The sequence below is a fragment of the Ambystoma mexicanum genome, chromosome 2p, assembly GCF_040938575.1.
Source record: "Ambystoma mexicanum isolate Mex_15411 chromosome 2p, UKY_AmexF1_1, whole genome shotgun sequence".
NCBI classification, from domain to species: Eukaryota; Metazoa; Chordata; class Amphibia; order Caudata; family Ambystomatidae; genus Ambystoma; species Ambystoma mexicanum.
In genome coordinates this window covers 840,919,315-840,937,256 of record NC_090923.1, presented here as the reverse complement: position 1 = coordinate 840,937,256, position 17,942 = coordinate 840,919,315, and the positions used below count along the sequence as shown (strand labels likewise).

The following is a 17,942-nucleotide window of genomic DNA, read 5'->3' as shown; positions in this document are numbered from 1 at the left end:
ATATCCCTGCTCACTGCTTGTACTTGTGCCCATGCACTGCCCTCCCATTACTGCCGATTCAGCAATTACCGTTCAGGCCTTACCGCTGTAATGAGGGCATTTCTCTGACCGCCACAAAGACACCTTAACAGATAAGGGAGTCTTTGATCCCCATGTAAGTTGGCCACACGGCAGTGGCACACCCCACTGCGATTGCAAAGTTAGCTATGGTGTGCGCCGGCCCCTGTTGGGTGGCCGCTGAGGTTGAGCCGTCTTTGGTACGGCTTATTGTTGGGTCGGAGGGGATAGGGCATGTTTACACTGCATGTTTGGGGTTAGCAGTAAGGGTGGGGGGATGGGACAGGGAGAGCAGAGAAGTTATAGCATTGCATGCGTTGAATGGGCTCTGCTGCCTTGTTGCAATACAACTTGAGTGCATATGTTACAGCGCGAACTGGGGTGTACACTAAATTGATGATATGGCTGTCCGTACGATATCATAGAATGTGCGTGGGATAAGTAATTACACAAATGCGTGCAAGATCATAGCATATGCGCTGAGACATGGGGTGAAGGTACTAATGCTGCAGGAGACACACACACTTACCCACCTTGCATCGAACTTCACACCTTCCTGGGGCCCAAAGAAATACCATACCACGTACTCTACACAATCCAGGGGTGTACTAACTGTTATACATAAGTCTGTGAAATTTAGACTGAAGAAAAGCTTGATAGATACGGAGGGAAGATAGGTCATTCTCTATTGTATGCTGGAGGACCGTGTGTGCTTACTGGTTAATACCTACGGCCCAAATGTAGACACCCCCGAATTCTACGATAGGATATGCTTTATATTGATGGGGTACCCTGGTATCTCCATAATCTAGGGGGGTGGGGGACATGAATCGGATACTAGATAACACTCTGGACAGGTCCGGTACAGCACCTATGGTAATGAGCGAGCAGCTAAGCGACTACAGACACATATGCTATACCTTGGGCTACACGATGTCTGGAGGACCCTCCACCCTCAGTCGCGTGAATATACCTTCTACTCCTCTGTCCATGATAGTTCCTCCAGAATAGACCTATTTCTGACCACAGGCGACTTAATTGGTAAAATTGTTGACACTTGCATATAAGCCTGCACCCTCTCGGACCATGCACCAGTGATACTTAGCCTGAAACTTGAGGCCGCCCTCCCCCCTCGCGGGTCGTGGCGCTTTAAGTTTGAGGCACTACAAGATGCAGTATTCAAAGCAAAGATCGATTAAGACATAAGAACCTTCTTTGAATGCAACCGCAGCAGGATACCACCTTTGGGGTCAGATGGGAGGCCTTCAAAATCTATATTAGGGGGATGGCCATTTCACGGGAAGAGGGGGTGCTAAAAACCATTAGGAATGACTTACAAAGCTCTGACGCACACTCAAAGCCCGCGAGTGCGAGAGCGAGGCTGACAACGCCTCAAACAGAATTAGAGATGTTTGCGAGAGATAAAATACCTAATGCAACCTGTAGCGGCGAGGAAGTACGGGGAGGGCGAGAAGCCTGGGCGAACAAGGCTAGACTATTGCGAATCGAAAGGGGCAGTGCCCACATAGATTGTATTAGAGATGAGCAGGGAATCCCACAATGGACAGATCAACAGATACTTACAATATTCTCCCAATCCTATGGCAATTTGTATACCCCACAACAGGAACAGGAACCCCAGGACATTAGAGACCTACTTGAGCAAATTCAAATGACCCTTATCCCAAACCACTTGCGAACAACTTGAAGCCCCAGTAACGCTGGATGAAGTAGTTAAAGCCATTACGGATCACCCCGTGGTAAAGCCCCTGGCCCAGCCGGACATACCTCAGAGTTCTATCAGAAACACGTAGCCATACTAGCGCCTAGACTACTTGAGGTCTGGTCTGAGGCACTCATCGAATCCTTCCTTCCCCCAATAATGCGCTAGGCACTCATAATGGTCCTCCTCAAACCTGGGAAGCCGAGTGACGAGCGCAGGTCGTATAGGCCACTATCCCTTATGAATCTGGATACAAAGATATTTGATAAAACCCTGGCAAACAGGTTCCTTCCCATTATGCCCCACCTTGTCCATGGCGATCAGAGCGGCTTTGTACCTGGTCGCTCAACGTCCCTTAACATCAGGAGGCTTTTCACCGTCCTTTCGAGGATCGACCGGAGTGTGGAGGCGGTCGCGCAAGATGCGCAGAAAGCTTTCGATATGATCTCTTGGCGCTATATGTGGGCAGTCCTGGAAAGAATGGGACTGGGACCCAACACTATACATCAAACTCCTATACACCTGCCCCTCTGCCAGAAACCTCGCCAACTCCTTGACATCGCAATCATTCGAACTCCGGAGGCTGCCCCTTTTCTCCCATCCTCTTTGCATTGGTCATTGAACCAACGGCAGACTATCAGGCTACGACATTCCTATAAAAGGTGTGAGCCTGTCCGATCCGCCTGGTATAATATCGTTATATGCTGACGATGTCCAACTGTATGTCACAAGTCCTTCAGTACATCTCGACCCCAGACTGAAGGACATAATTAAGGTGGCACCTTCTCTGGATTTACCATTAATTATACTAAGTCTTAGATGTTCCCTCTCACCAACGCAACCCGCCGCCCAACTTGTGAATACCTCCTCCGCTGGTCCCCTGATGGTATCAAATATTTGGGAGTACAAGTAACACTTTCTAGGTCAACACTAATCGCTGACAACTATACAGCTGGCGCAAGGTACTTTGAATCCAAAATCTCTTAGTGGCGTGCCATGCCACTTTCATTAGCCGGTAGGCTCTCATTGATTAAAATGCGGTCCTAGTCCCTAAGCTCCTATATATATTTACTAATGTACCAATTTGGCCAGGACAGAAATACTTTGACGATCTTCATGTCCTGTGCTCACAATTTCTGTGGCATTCTGGAGCGGTCCGGAAAAAATGGGAACACATGGTGCCACCTTATGAGAAAGGAGGATGACCCTTTACTGGATAGCGGCCCAAGCGCAATTCGCCACTTTCTGGTATTACCGCCCCACTGCTCCTCCTCATGTTAAGCTAGAAAAACTGGCCACGACCGGGGTCAACACCATGACCTTAATCCTACAATACAATACAGGCCGACCCCATCGCGTCCACACTGGCGGTGTGGCAGGGCCTCCTGGCACACGTATCCACCCCCGCTCCTACTATAAATGGCTCCCTATATGGTCCTTTCCAGGTCCAATACCTACCCATGACAGACTCCTAATGATACACTGGTCCAACTTGGGGTATCATGCATTGACAGACTTGTTTCCGGAGGGTCAGTTTATCACCCCACAAACATGGCGCCCTGGGCATACTGGCTCGGCCTTGGAACTACTGCAGTACTATAGGCTCCAGGCTGCTGTCCAGGGCATGTTGTCATTCTTACCTCTGAGACCCCTGAGCTGCAGTATATATCCAACTCCAGCACCTGTCGATGCATTGTATAATTTCTCTACAAAACCCTCCTAGCCAGTCTGTCTGATGGTTCTCTCAACGTTCGCAATGCGTGGGCTGACGAACTTGACCTGCACATCACGGATGACATATGGAGGAAAATGGGGGGAACATATGGGGGAAAATGTGCTCCCACACCGCAAGGTCTCCTTGAATCCTCGATATAGAGGCATGCAATTCAAGTTGCTGAACAGAGTGTACTACACTCCTCATAGATTGTCCAAATTCAACCGAAGTTCTATACAAACCTGCCCAAAATGCCAGGCTGAACAAGCCGACCACACACATGTTCTGGGCATGCTCCTCATTGGGTACATTCTGGAGGGATGTTGATGTACTGTCTGAGATTGTGGGGGCACAGATAGATCCTGACCCGCTGGCTCTACTATTTGGTATGTGGAGAGAAGTTGAACACAAGAAAATGGCCAAGTTTCTGAATGTGGGAAGTATGGTAGCCAAAAAGTGTATACTGCAATGCTGGACGAGGCCCTCCCCCCCTTCCTCCAAGATGTGGCTCTCTGCCATCGCCTGGACGCAAACTTGCGAGGAGGAATACATCGCCTCACTCCCTGCACAATCCCGCCCAAGGAATATATGGTCTGCCTTCTGTAGCTACCTCAACAAAGACTGACAAGGTCATTACCTCAGCCTTACCACCGTCCCCCAATTTAGAAGGAAAGTGTGATCTCAGCCTTTGTACATGTAACCTCTGTGCGCTGTTGACTGAATATGTGCAAGCCAATAATCTGCTAAGATATGCGTGCATGTATTGCTGCTCGAGCTTATTGCCTGTAACTGCCTGCACTCTGCTAATAAAATAAAAGGTTAAAAAATAAAAAAAGTCTCCCATACAGTGGAGTAATAGGATACCGAGCCCTCATTCCTCTCGAAATAAAATCCTCTATCCCTTCCCGCAGTCGCATCACCAATTCCGCATCAAGGAGGCATGATGTAGGCATTCTCCACGGCGGCGGAGGGACCCATCCCATTTTATTGTCAATGATATTGGGGAGTGGTCCGTTAAAGTTCTTGGGTAAATTGTGCAGCACAGCAGCCACGACATCCGGCGTGCATAAAGCAACCAGTAATCGATCCTTGACTGGGCATCATGAACATTCACGCAACCCAGGGTTGCGATCCCTCCACCCATCCACCAACTCCATTTGTGTCATTATCTGGTGCACCATTCGTCCTGCCTTCAACAATACCCGTTGTATCTCTCTCTAGCGATCAAGTGCACAATCCAGTATTGTGTTAAATTCGCCTCTCCAGATAATCGGGGCGGCGGCTTCTCCCATCAGGATTTTCGACACAGATCCATAGAATTCAGGGTCATCAATATTGGGGCCATATGTATTAGCCAACCAAACATTCACACCTGCCATCTTCCCACATAGTATCACTTATCGGCTCAGAGGGTCAATACAGCATTTATATGCCTGGATGCTCAGAGTGCAATGTACCATGCTGATCACCCCCCCCCCTGGCCTGCAATGAATAATCAGTGTATCCCCGCTGAACTCCCCATCACAGTGCAAACCCCTTACCAAGCGGCCCTAGAGCCTGGGTTTCCTGCAACATCTGCAACTATCTTGGGGCTGTGTCGATTTAAATATGCAAGAACTGTGCCTTAATAGGATCGAGGCCCCTCCATATTACATGTTAAAAAAGTAATCTTCTCATCCATATTTTACATCCTTGTAATGTAACATACGTAATGTTTCTACAGTGTTCATATCAGCGTTTCGGCTAATAACCGTCATGTGACATATCAGCTTGTTTTCTAAACTTAATATGTTTAGTTCGTAACCTCCAAACGTTTCCTTCACCCTACCACCTATACCCGAATCCAACCCAGCCTCCCCTCTTCCTTCACCATCTTCCCCAACTTGATGATGTAAACCCTGTCCCCCCCCGATCAACCGTGGTAACTTCCTAGGGCGCGTCCCGAAAAGCCATGGCGCTCTGAAGATAGCAATTGCAGCCATGCCCCAGTCATTCCTCCAATAAATTATCCTGTGTACTGATATTCCATTGCATATATGCTGTGTTGAGGCATCAGCATGTCTCCTCACTCGCGTTGTCGCCTTGTGCCGCTTCCTGCCCGGAGTCCGGGCTATTATTTTTCTTGTGTTCCCGTGGTGGCAGCGGGATTGTCGTCTACACGTAGGCGAGCCCATCAGATGGGTTTTCTAAAAAGTGTGCTGGGACCCCATATCCCAGATTTAGCTGGGAACATGAGGGCGTAAGGGACTTGGGACAATACTAGCAGACTCTTGACTGGATCAAAGGATCTTCTTGGTATCTGGATTCCAGCCGCAAAGCCAGGGTATACATGTATTGTGGTATCCTCAAAACAGAGAGTGCCCTGCTCCCTTGATAGTCTTAGGACATTATCTCTGTCTCTATAATTGAGGAGTTTTGCGATGATATGGCATGGGGGATGGGGGGGTGGCTTCAGAGCTGGTGCCAGTGTGCTGTGTGCTCGCTACACTAGGAAGAACGAGGAGAACTTCTCTGTTCCAAACAATGTTGTAAGCAAGTGGTCCACAAACTGCTCCATTGCCCTTTATTTGCAGCCTTAGGGACCCCTACTATGCGTATATAATTGCATAACAAGCGTGATTCCAAACCATCGCACTTTCCTCGGACCGTCCTCATGTCTGACTGCAGGGAGACTATGGTGCGGTCATGTACGCCAACTTTGACCTCAATCTCCCCGACCCTGTTTTCTGTTTCCATGATGCGGCCACTCTCCTTCTCCAGTTTAGCTTTCAAGGAACTGATGGTCGCCACCACGTCATCTAGTTTGCTGTTTATGGAGAGGAAGTCAGCCTGCGTTGCTACTACCATCAATTAGTCTTCCCGGGCATTGTTATGGTGGACACTCGGGTCTCCCTGTTGAGCCGAGTAGTTTTGTCCAGGAGGTTTGGCTGGTGTGTTGGTGAATGAATCCATGGGGCCCTTCTTCCTCCCAGCTCCCTTTGTCATTCTATCCTCCACGTTGGTTGAACCAGGGTCACGGCCTGGTATCCCCTCTATTGCCAATATGGGCTTGCACTTTTATGTCCGCCCTATGCTCCTATGTGCCAGGACCGAATCCCAAGGAACACACTCCGTGAGAATACCTATTGGTCTAAGTGTGGGGCACACAGGTCAGGATATTCAGAAGGTAGAACCTTGTGCACGCTGGACCACTTTGTTAATGTTCTGCTGCAGTGTCACAGGCCCCCATGATTGTCCCCCACACTCAGGTGTGGTCCCTAATGTCTGGGTCAGTCCCCAGGGTACCCGTTTCAAATACTGCCGCTGTGGAACTCCGTTCCTCAGGTCCTCTCCGGTGTTTCCCTCTGGCCTCTCCGACTTGCCGCAATGCTGTGTCACTGTTGTGTTTGTCAGCGGGAAAGAGACATGTCCGCTCCTCAGCTCTGTCTGATGGTGAGCACTCCGGAGCAATGCAGCCGGTGTATGAGATCAGCCCAACAGTATGCCGGTCCGCTGTGCCAGTATGGTGCCTCCAGGGTTTTTTTTTCCCTGGCAGCCGGATACAGCCAGTGTGCCGCGTCCCTCCAGGGCCGGGCACGGAGCCAGCAGAGATGATCATAAAAGGGGCGGGGGAGTTACAGTATCCGGATTAGATCCCCAGTCACCTGATCAGTGAAGCGCTGTACGCTGCTCCCAGTCCAAACAAAGCAGGCAGTGCTGCCCAGGTCCTGCTTTTCCCGGCAGGTCCCTGGGGTTCGAGCAACCACTCCGGATTGACTCTACAGGCCAGCAAAACCTCAGATTTTAGTTGCCGACTTCGTATGTAGTCTGATCAAGACACCGGAGGCTTAGCACAGGCCGAAACTCGGTCAGCAGGTGCCGGACTGTTTATGCTACTGATTCGTGCAGTTCTGTCGTCAGGTCTCAGCACACAGCAGGATATTTTTAAGAGAAGCATTTCATTGGGGACAGAGTTTCTGTTCAGGGCACTATTTTCTTCACCTGCTCAACAGCTCCCTGAGTATTTTCCATATTTAAATAAGTTGTGTAAAAGTAATACGCATTCTCCAAGAATAAGAGTAAATGTCCTCCCCCACTCTTCCCTACTATAATGGGCTATAGCCCGGTGAAGGCCTGGTGTAGACCTAAGTCAGTGTTCGTCAAGTATCTCCTGTCTACGATGGTAACTGGAGCCATCCGTCGAATGTCGCCAAAGGTTACTTGAATAGCGATGGACGAACAATAATGGAATAGCAATTATAGCTTAAACTTTGTAACAAAGGCGTTTATCCAAGAATCTCAGCAACACGCAACCGATTATGATGGTGGAAAAAACTATCTGAGGAACCTCGACGCGTGAAGGAACATGGGTACAGTAGACATCACAAACACACCCAGTCAACATCCAATACTCTGCGACTACCACTAGATGTCAGCCTATGCATAACATGTGATCTAAGCAGATCCACAAGCCTCAGAAATAAATATATATATTAACAAGCACTAGGTTGGTGTGAAATGCGTTATGTGGCAGTCCTGTTTTGCGTGATTGACTAAAAATATGCCGTCAACAGTCATTTGGCATCCTGGACTGATTTAATGGGTAACCACGAGTGCAGTCCGAAACGTACGTTGATTGTTTTTTTGGTTTCAAATGTTTCAAATGTTATAGGGAACACAGCCTGCAACACTGAGCATAAGATGGGCCATCTTCACTAAGGCCCAGGGAAACAAGGCCAGTACCGGTCCCGAGCCTGGGAAGCAGTTGTTCCAGCCCTTCCGCAGAGTAGGAGCTCCATCTGACCCTGCAGGAGCAGTGGTAAGCGCACAGGCAACTGTGCAAGAAAAAATGAAATTACCAGTAGGACCCTCCTTATATGCATGTGAGCTTTCCCTGATGTCCGCTCTGCAAAACAGCATTAGCAATACCGTGCCTACTACCACAGTCAACTCTTACCCAAGCCGCCATTACCTACCATGACGATGGTAGCACACTCTAAGATGGCCGCCCGACGTTTGGCTTCGGCCTCCCAGGCCTAACCAGGCCCAGCCTACACTGACTGCGCTCTGATTGGCTACAGTGCCACTTATCTCCACCTATCGAGTGCCAGCAGGCGTAAGCCAGCCCATCTTCACTAAGGCCCAGGGAAACAAGGCCATCACCTGTCCCGAGCCTGTCCCCAGCCGTGCATGCCGTCAGCCAGACCCTCTGCTCAGATTGACCCAGACTTGGCTGACCCCACCTGCACCATACCTCGTCGCTAAGGTAACTTAACTCTCTTGCCGTCCCGCTATGTGAACAGTCGCCGCCAAAGTTGCCTTTCGCCAGTACCCGGACTAATCTACCTTACCCTGTCGTAGCCACAGTACACTGTATCAATCACCAAGCACTGGCCTTACGTTACTTGCCTGCACATCATCCAAAGTACTTTGACCCGCCTCCCTACCTCTCAAAGCTGCAGCACAACTTATTACGGTCATCACCTGTTGCCCCAACAGCATGATACCTTCCGTTACACTTTTGTGTGGCCCGCCGATTGCACTATTAAGTAACCTGCACCCCCTAATGTGCCGCCATATGTTCTGCTATATTCACCATAACACTACGTATGTTCCATATATACAGCCATGCCTGCCGTACTAATGCCTGCATAACCCCTTTTCTTCACAACTCATGCACAACTATGCGCCCTCTCGCCTCGTGTCCTTGCTTCAGGCTACCGTAGAAACGGCAAGCCTATCTACTTGTGTGATTATTATCAATATAACGGAAATTGATATTAGCCCATTCCTGTAGAGCTATTGTTATTACACTATTCTGAAACCGATTATAGCGTCCTTAACCATCACTACCTAACAGCGTGATTGTGATTTTAGTCTACTTCTCTGCAATGTTACTAGCCTACCTTGATTTTGACCCAAATCTCCCTATGCAATTGACACCAGCCTATACCTGAATGTGATTTTATCCTATTTTCTTCTGCAGTTGGTATTAGCCCAATTCGGATTTGACTGTAGCCTATCCTTATGCCACTGATATGAGCACATACCGAATTATATCTATGCAATTGAACCGACAATGAATGTACCTATGCAATGGATACTAGTCTGCAATTAATGTGATTTTAGCCTCTCTCCCTGTAATTGGTACTAGCCTTATCTTAGATTTGATCCTACCCTTTCCATATGCAATTGATACTAGCCTATACTCAGTGTGCCTATGCAATTGAGCTTATACTGAATATGCTTATGTAATGGATACCAGTCCGCACTGAATGTTATTCTATCCTACTTTTCTGCAATCGCTACTAGCCTTACCTTGGATTTGATCTTAGCCTATTCTTATGCAACTGACACCAGCCTCTACTCAAAACTGTTCCTAGCCTAACTCTTGCAATTGATAACAGCCTGCCTTGAAATTGATTCTTGCCCACTCCTGCACCAGCGACATAAAAGCCTCCAAATAGTTCTGCCTTTGATCCTGACCTGTCCCGGTCTAGCCAATGATCATGAGCAAAACCCGGAGGACACAGATAACCCTACTTATTTTAGGCATCCTCACCATAATGGCCCTCACCTCCATGACCACATGTCACCCGAAGGATAGAAATTTGTGACTGAGATCAAGACTGCCCCGCTTCTTTGAACCAAAAATGAACTGTACAAACAAACGCACCACACGTAATGCTGCCCACCTTACAGAACTATCTACTAAACGTACACAACAGAACAGTTCCAATAATCTCACCCCCGCGTATCCGGCCACCATGTTATTAAATCCTTGCAAAGTCAATACACCCAAAACTAAATATCCTCCCATCTGCAAACCTAAAAGTACCTTATGTCTATCAGGGTCTCTTATCATTGCCAGATCCTTGATAGCCCATGCCGCTGATATCGCAGACACCCTAACTAATGAGAACCTAGACCTGCTGGCTATTACTGAAACTTGGCTCCATGAAACCGCAGGACCTGCCCTTATGATGGCTGTACCAGAATGTTACCAGATACTTAGAGCGGACAGACCAAACGCCAGAGGAGGTGGATTAGCCATTATTTCCAAAACTAATCTTCCTATTAAGACTTACCACCCCTCCTTCCTGCCAATCCTGTGAGATACTTACAGCCAAACTCCCACTATCCAACAACCACACACTTACTATCCAACTGGTATACAGACCACCAGGACCATTAGGCACTTTTGAGGATGACCTCATCTGCCTCCTAACCAACAACACTAAAGACCAAGCACAAACTCTATTACTGGGAGACTTCAACTTGGGCTTTAATGACATTGGTGACAAACACGCCCAATCAGTCGCTGCCCTTTTGAAGGATCATGGACTGACTCAAAAAGTCACCACTCCTACCCATACTAAAGGAAGGACTCTGGATGGGGTAGCCGACTTGAATTGCAACATTACCATCACTAACACCACCCCGCAATCCTGTACTGATCACTCTCTAGTTACCTTCACTGCCACCCTTGACCTCATCTGCCATAATACTTTAGTTATGGCACCACCACTTCCCACTAGAAGTAAAAAGGACATTACAGCGGACAAGATACTCCCACTGCTTCTCCCCGCTATTAATAAAACAACCTGCAACACAGATCCCACCACACTAGTGGAGATCTTCAACAATGCTATGACCAAAGCTCTAGACGCTACTGCACCTGTCAAACTCCGCGAAGGCAGGCAGAAATCTCACCTTAACGCCTGGTTCACACCCCAACTCAAAGAACTAAGACTACAAAAAAGAAAGCTTCAGTCAATTTGGCGACACTCGCCCTCTGACGAGAACAAAGCCAAACTAACTAATTTATCCAAACTATACAAGAATGAAATAATTAGCACAAAAAAGAATACATTTAACAATAGAATATCTAAGGCAAAGTCGGACACCAAGGAACTATTCTCTATCCTCCGGGAGATGGAATCACCTATACCACAGGTCGACAACACTCCCAAGGACAAGCCCTGGTGTACTGGCATTCAAAATGCGCTTTCCAACAAAATTGCCTCACTCCAACTTAAAATAGCTAACAAGAAAGCTTCACTGATCCTAACTGAGCCGCAACTCCCATAGTCTCACCAGACAACTCCACTCCACCATTTAGCTTTAAGAAAATCTCTATCATCGAGACAGAAAAAGTCATACTATCGCTCAATCCTTCAAATTGCAAAAACGACAACTGCCCAGCCCAAATTATAAAGGATGCAGCTAGAGACCTGCCCCCTTTCATCACAAAGCTCATTAATGCATCATTCAAAACAAACCTAGTCCCTAATAACCATTAAGAATCTTGGGTACTCCCACTGCTCAAAAAACAGACGTTAGACCCATCCATCCCAACCAACTATAGACCTATCGCCACAGTCCCCTTTCTACTTATAATTATTGATAGAGTAGCTTACCTGCAAATACAGGACTACCTAGAAGCTAACCACCTATTAGGATCGCATCAATCCGGCTTCCGCCCCCTCCATGGCACGGAAACAGCATTAATAGACCTCCAGACTCAAATTGATGAGTTGAAGGACAATGGGAAATCAGCTTCGCTACTCCTCCTTGACCTATCGGCAGCCTTTGACCTGGTGGACCATGCAGTCTTAGGCAATCATCTTAGGTCGGCTGCTCAATTCTCAAGTGATTCCATAACCTGGATTCAGTCCTTCCTAGCCAACCGTGCAATGAGAGTCTTCCCCCCATCAGCAGCTGCTGATCCCATACAAGTCTCCTGAGGTGTACCTCAGGGATCATGTGTGTCTCCTACCATGTATAATATCTTTACTAAGCCCCTGTTCGACAAGTTGGACAGACTGGGTGTCACACTAACTAAGCAGACGACACACAGATTCTTATCCCCCTTTCGGGCAACTTCATGGAGGACTCGGCCTTGGTAAACAAAATATACATCCTCATTCAGGCATGGATGGCCTCCCACGGCCTCTGCCTGAATGATGACAAAACTGAGCTACTTATCCTAGGTTCAGAGACGGCAATGAAAAAACTTAACCCGGAGCTATGCCTCCTTCAACATTGATAACAACATTATCAAAGTGATGCCCGCCGTCAAAACCCTTGGCTTCTATCTTGACTCAGCACTTACCCTTAAGAAGCAAGTTAATTCCCTTACATCCTCTACAGAATACACCTGCAAACTGATCCGAGCTTGTAGACCGTTTCGCTCCGAATCGAGCTGCATTACCCTGGCAAATGCACTTATAATATCTAGAGTGGATTACTGCAATGCCTTATACGCAGGAGCTAATAAAGTATATTATTGACAAACTGCAAAGACTTCAAAAAAATGCCCTCAGAGCAGCCCTAAATATTCCCATCACAGGGCATATTTCCATATTCAGAAGAAAGGTCCACTGGCTCAAGATTCATGATAGGATCCTCCTTAAAACACTCTTTCTGACTTCCAAATGTCTAACATAGCTCCTCCTTACCTTGCTGAAAGAATCAACAGGCGAATCGCTACCCGCCCCCGAGATCTGCCAACATCCATACCCTTGAGGTCCCTAGATTTAAATGTTCCACAGCTGGCGGCTCCAGCTTCCCAGTCATAGCCGCACAATGCTGGAATTCACTCCCTCAGGATCTCAGATCAGACCAACCTTACTCTAGTTTTAGACGTAAATCCCTTACCTGGATTCGGTCTAATGGTTCCTAACCTACCTGAAATTCTCAACTCATCACTGCCTTTCTTTTACCTTGTTAACACTCGCCATCATATGTATGCTAGGCATATCGCTCTTAATGTAGTCACCTATGTCACACCGGATTGTAATCTTGCTGTGCGATCTTGTAATACTTGTATATGACCACCTGTCTCGTTGTATACTAGGTGGTAGTAATTTGTTTTACTTTTCCTGTATGTATGTACCACTATCATCTATGTAACTAAGCTCCAAGTATACTTGAAATGTTTGCGCCCAGCTACCTTAGAGTTTGGTTGCGCTCGATCAAATAAACAAACTGAGAAGTCCATCCTCCAAGCAGTCTGGACAGGTGCTGGCTGATGATGGTGCCCTCTGTTCTGTGGTTTCTTGATAGAGGTCTGTCAAAGGAGCCTCTTGGAACTGAAAGCTGCTGCAGAAGGCTCAATATTCTTTGATTTATGAAAATACATTTCTTTGCCCTGATCTTTGGACCAGTCTTACTTCCCTGTCTAGGCACAGCAACGGCTTCGGACACTGTGGTCTTCTCTCGGGAAACTACTTGTACTTTTCCTTGGCTTTGGAGTCTACCACATCCGAGAGCTGTCAGACACAGCAACCACCCGTGTTGGATGCTACCCAGTTTGACACTGTCCATCTGCAACACAAAGCGTCTGCCATTCAATTGCAGCAGGAGGTGCTGGCCTAGAGGGGGACTTTGAGTCGCCCAGTGATAAACAGCAGGGGAAGACCCACAGCACAAGCTTGTGATTTGTAAATCTTGCTCCGGAGGACCTTCTGAACCAAATTAAGTGGTAGGGTCTCAAAACCATATCTATAGGTCCTGATGGACTCAGACTAAGGCAATGAGAGGTTTGCAAGGCTTGGACAGGTAGAATATGCATCCCAGCTGTGAGATCAGTAGAGAGCTACCAAGGAAGTTCCTTGAGTCAAGATCTGGGAGTAGGTCAGAGCTACCCTAGGCACAAGCGGCGTGACACCCTTCCCAAGTGACGAGTTGCCAAAGACGAGTGGCCAGGCCAAGTTGCCACAGAAACTATTACTTGAAGAAAAGTTTTGGGAAAATGTTTCCCCAGTGGCGGGTCTGGAAAGCACAGCGTAGGTAGAAAATGTATAATAATTTGATATTTATATAGCGCTTTAATCCAAAGCGCTTTACATAGCACATATTTACATGCATTATCATCATTAACCAATCGAAATTGGTACTCACTTTATCGACCTCGGAAGGATGAAAGGCTGAGTCGACCTTGCTGGGATTTGAACCTGCGACCTGTGGATCAAAAACAGATCACAGCAATGAGTGCTTAACCCGCCGAGCCATCTTACCAGCTGTGCAGTCCACAGACAAAGATGGTAGATTTAAGGTGCTTTCATTTTTTTATTTTTTTTTAAATCGATATGGGAAGATTGAAATTAAGAGGGTCCTTACTGCTTTCATAAGCATCACCACCCTGTGTGCTCCCCACCCTATCCCAGGCATCCCTAACCTCAGAATGTCCCCAACCTATTCTAAAGCATGGTAACCCTTACTGTCAAGGAATTTTCCAATCTTGACAGGAGAAACCTAAAAGACATGGCTCTCTCTATCTTTCTCCTTACAAGACTTTAAGGCTGTTACCATTGTTGCCTCCATAGACCACCACACAAGTGAAAAAAAGACACCTTTGTGTAGGACATCTTTTCATTAGAAGTTCATACCGAAAATGAACGCAATGATACCTATGGTACCAGTAGTCTGGCTGCTAACAAGCAACAGTTCCCCTACATGAGTTTTTGAATATATGACCACAAGAGGTTGTTTCTTTATAACATGAGAGATACAGTCAACTAAAACGAAACGCAAGTACCATATTCTTGTATCTTTAAATATACAGGGCAGAGTGGCAGTATTCCCCCCCCCCTCCTCCCAATGAGAAGTAGGGAACAAGCGACTTACTTGTAACTGTTGTTCCCCAGCATGGGTCTGGCATGTATTCACATGCTCATGAATATTCCCTGTCATCAGGCTGGGAATCCTCGGTTAAAAGAAAAAACAGTTTCAGTTTCGTTTCTAAATGGTCTTTCTCCTATACACCAATCACTGGGATCTGGGTCATACTGCCCCCAGCCAATGACTGCCCTCTACCTAAGCCCCTCCTCTGGCAGCCATCTTCAGATTTGGTAGCACATAAAGTGGCAGTAGGACCAGGCGAAGAGCTGCAGAGGTGTAGGCAGGGGGGGAGGGATTTGGGGGGGGTCGCATTTGGATCCATGCCAGAACCATGCAAGTAACAACTTCTTTCTCCAGCATGGTGTATTGGATGGATTCATATGCTCATGAATAAAGAATACATAGCAGTACACACCTGCACAACCACGGGAGGTGGCAAGGCTCAACAGAAGCAATCTCTTACCTCCTCACCAGGCTCAACTTCAAGCAAAGAGGTTGCGCAGCACTGCTTGGCACACTCTGGAAACCTCCCTGGATCCCTGTCGACGCAGTAGAATCTCGTGAAGGTATGGGTCGACCTCCACGTAGCAGCCCTGCAGATGTCCAGCAGGGGAACACCAGACAGGGATGCCGCAGTAGCAGCGATCCCTCTGGTAGAATGGGCTCTCGGACGGCCAGGCAGCGGTCAGTTTGCCAACCGGTGCCAGTGAGTGATACATTCGGAGAGCCACCTGGAAATTGAAGCCTTGGACAGGGCCTTCCCATGGCTCACAGGACCAAAGTTCCCAAAAAGCAGAGAAGTTTTTCGTGCAGGCCACATACAATTTCAGCGCTCTAGCCACATCCAGCGAGTGCAAAGTCCTTTCAGCCGGCGACGAAAGCGTCGGAAATAAACGCAAACACCAAGGGCTCGTTTAGATGAAAGTCCAATGGCACCTTGGACATGAAGGAGGGGTGCGTCCGCAGAACCACCCTCGTCTTGTGGAAAGTCAAGTAAGGTAGTTTACAGGATGATGGGCACGTGAAAAGCAGTCTTCCACGACAGAAACTTGAATGGGACAGATTACAGAGGCTCGAGAAGAGTTCCCATGAGCCTAGTAAGTACCACATTGAGTTACCACGCCAGGGCCGTAGCCTTCACCGGCAGGAACGAGCGGAATAGTCTCTTGATGAATTCCTTGACTAACCGGTGAGACCAAAAGGAAGGTCGTCGTGGGGATCTGGTGTAGCGGGAGATATCCGCCAGATGAACCTTGATGGAGGCGTGAGCCAGCCCTGATTTAGCCAACAACAGCAAATATCGAATTACCTGAGGGGCCGTGACCGTCAGAAGGCTGATTTCCTGGGAACAGCTCCAAATTGCGAACGTCTTCCATTTTAGTCCATAGCATTTCAAAGTAGATGACGCTCTGGCCTTGGCGAGAACCTCCTTGCAGTCCGCTGGAAGATCGTAACTCCCGAATTCTAATGCTGCAGGAGCCAGGCCTTCAGGTTCAGAGATCCTGGGTCGCGGTGCAGAATTGCACCTCCTTCCCTGGTGAGACGATTCACAACCACTGGCAGCTTGACTGGAGGGGCCGCTGACATGCTGAGAAGGGCCAGGTACCAGATCGGCCTCGCCCACGCTGGTGCGACGAGGATCGTCTGCACCGGGACCGTCCGAGTCGATTGAGGACTCCAAGAAGCAACAGAAATGGAGGCGAAGCATACAGAAACAGTCCGTCCCAGGGGAATGAGAATGTGTCTCCCATGCTTCCCGGCTGGGGAAACGTGCTGGCGAACCTCTGGCACTTGATGCTCGTTGCTGTCGCAAATAGATAGTTCTGGGGATTGCCCCATTTGTCGAACAGATTGTCCACTTGGTCCTGCCGAAGCTACCACTCGTGGCTAGAGCGTAGCTCCCTGCTGAGAGAGTCAGCGACAGTGTTCTTTATTCCTGGCAGGTGGAATGGAATGAGGAACATCCCCTGGGCAACAGCCCAGTGCCACAAGTCCTGCGCCTCCTGGTAGAGTGCAGGGGATCTGTTGCCCCGCTCCTTCTACATATAAAACATTGTGGTGGTATTGTCCATGAAGACCCTCGCCACTTTGCCCTTGAGGGACAGCAGAAATTACTTGAGGGCCCAAAACACCGCCCGTAGTTCCAGTAAGTTTATGTGTAGCGTCCTCTCTTGCGGCAGCCACAGACCTCTGGCGTGAAGACGTCCGGTGTGTGCTCCCCATCCTTCCAGAGACTCATCCATTGTGACCTTCTCCTGGTGCAGGGGGCTCTGGAAATCCGTGCTTCCGGCGATATTGGAGCACACGCCCCACCATCTGCCGCTCGTCGAGCGCAATCCTGTCCTGGAAGCTTCCCGACACCTGGACCCAAAGGGAATCAAGGAACTCCTGTAGAGGCTGCATCCGTAACCTGCAAAGCCGAATCAGGTAAATGCACGACTACTTCATGCCAAGCAACGACTTGATGGTCCTCACTGTGGCGATCTTTAGTGCAAACAGCCGCTGCACCTTGCCCAAGATGGCTGATATAATTTCCTAAGACAGCGTCGCCAGGCATGACACTGTGTTGTGCTTGGATCCTAGGAACAGAGCGTCCTGCGATGGAGTTAAGCAGGACTTTGCATAGTTCACAGAGAACCCCAGATCCGTCAGAAAATTGATGGTCCGATCCGTTTGTTCGACAGCGGTGTCCCTTGACTTGGCCCTGATGAGCCAGTCATCCAGGTAAGGGTAAACGTGGATCCCCTGCAGTCGCAGATGGGCCTAAACTGGCGCCAAGCACTTGTTGAAGACCCTGGGTGCCGACTTTAACCAGAATGGAAGGGCCTTGAACTGATAATGCTT

The 17,942-nt window shown here is 48.3% G+C and overlaps 1 protein-coding gene across 12 annotated transcripts in view; it reads right to left on the bottom strand.

Moving 5' to 3' along the window:
• Positions 1–17,942, bottom strand: part of CCDC9 (coiled-coil domain containing 9) — a 1,357,226-nt gene that overhangs the window by 587,282 nt on the left and 752,002 nt on the right. For 10 of the 12 annotated variants that reach the window (XR_011302042.1, XR_011302041.1, XR_011302040.1 and 7 more), the window contains exon 12: positions 14,379–14,438. The exons of the other annotated variants lie outside the window; for them this stretch is intronic. Coding sequence is in view for 7 of the 10 variants with exons in the window: in XM_069644545.1 (XP_069500646.1) it covers positions 14,379–14,438 (60 nt within the window). In the remaining 3 variants the exon portion in view is untranslated. The remainder of the gene's footprint in view (positions 1–14,378; positions 14,439–17,942) is intronic. 12 annotated transcript variants of the gene reach the window in all.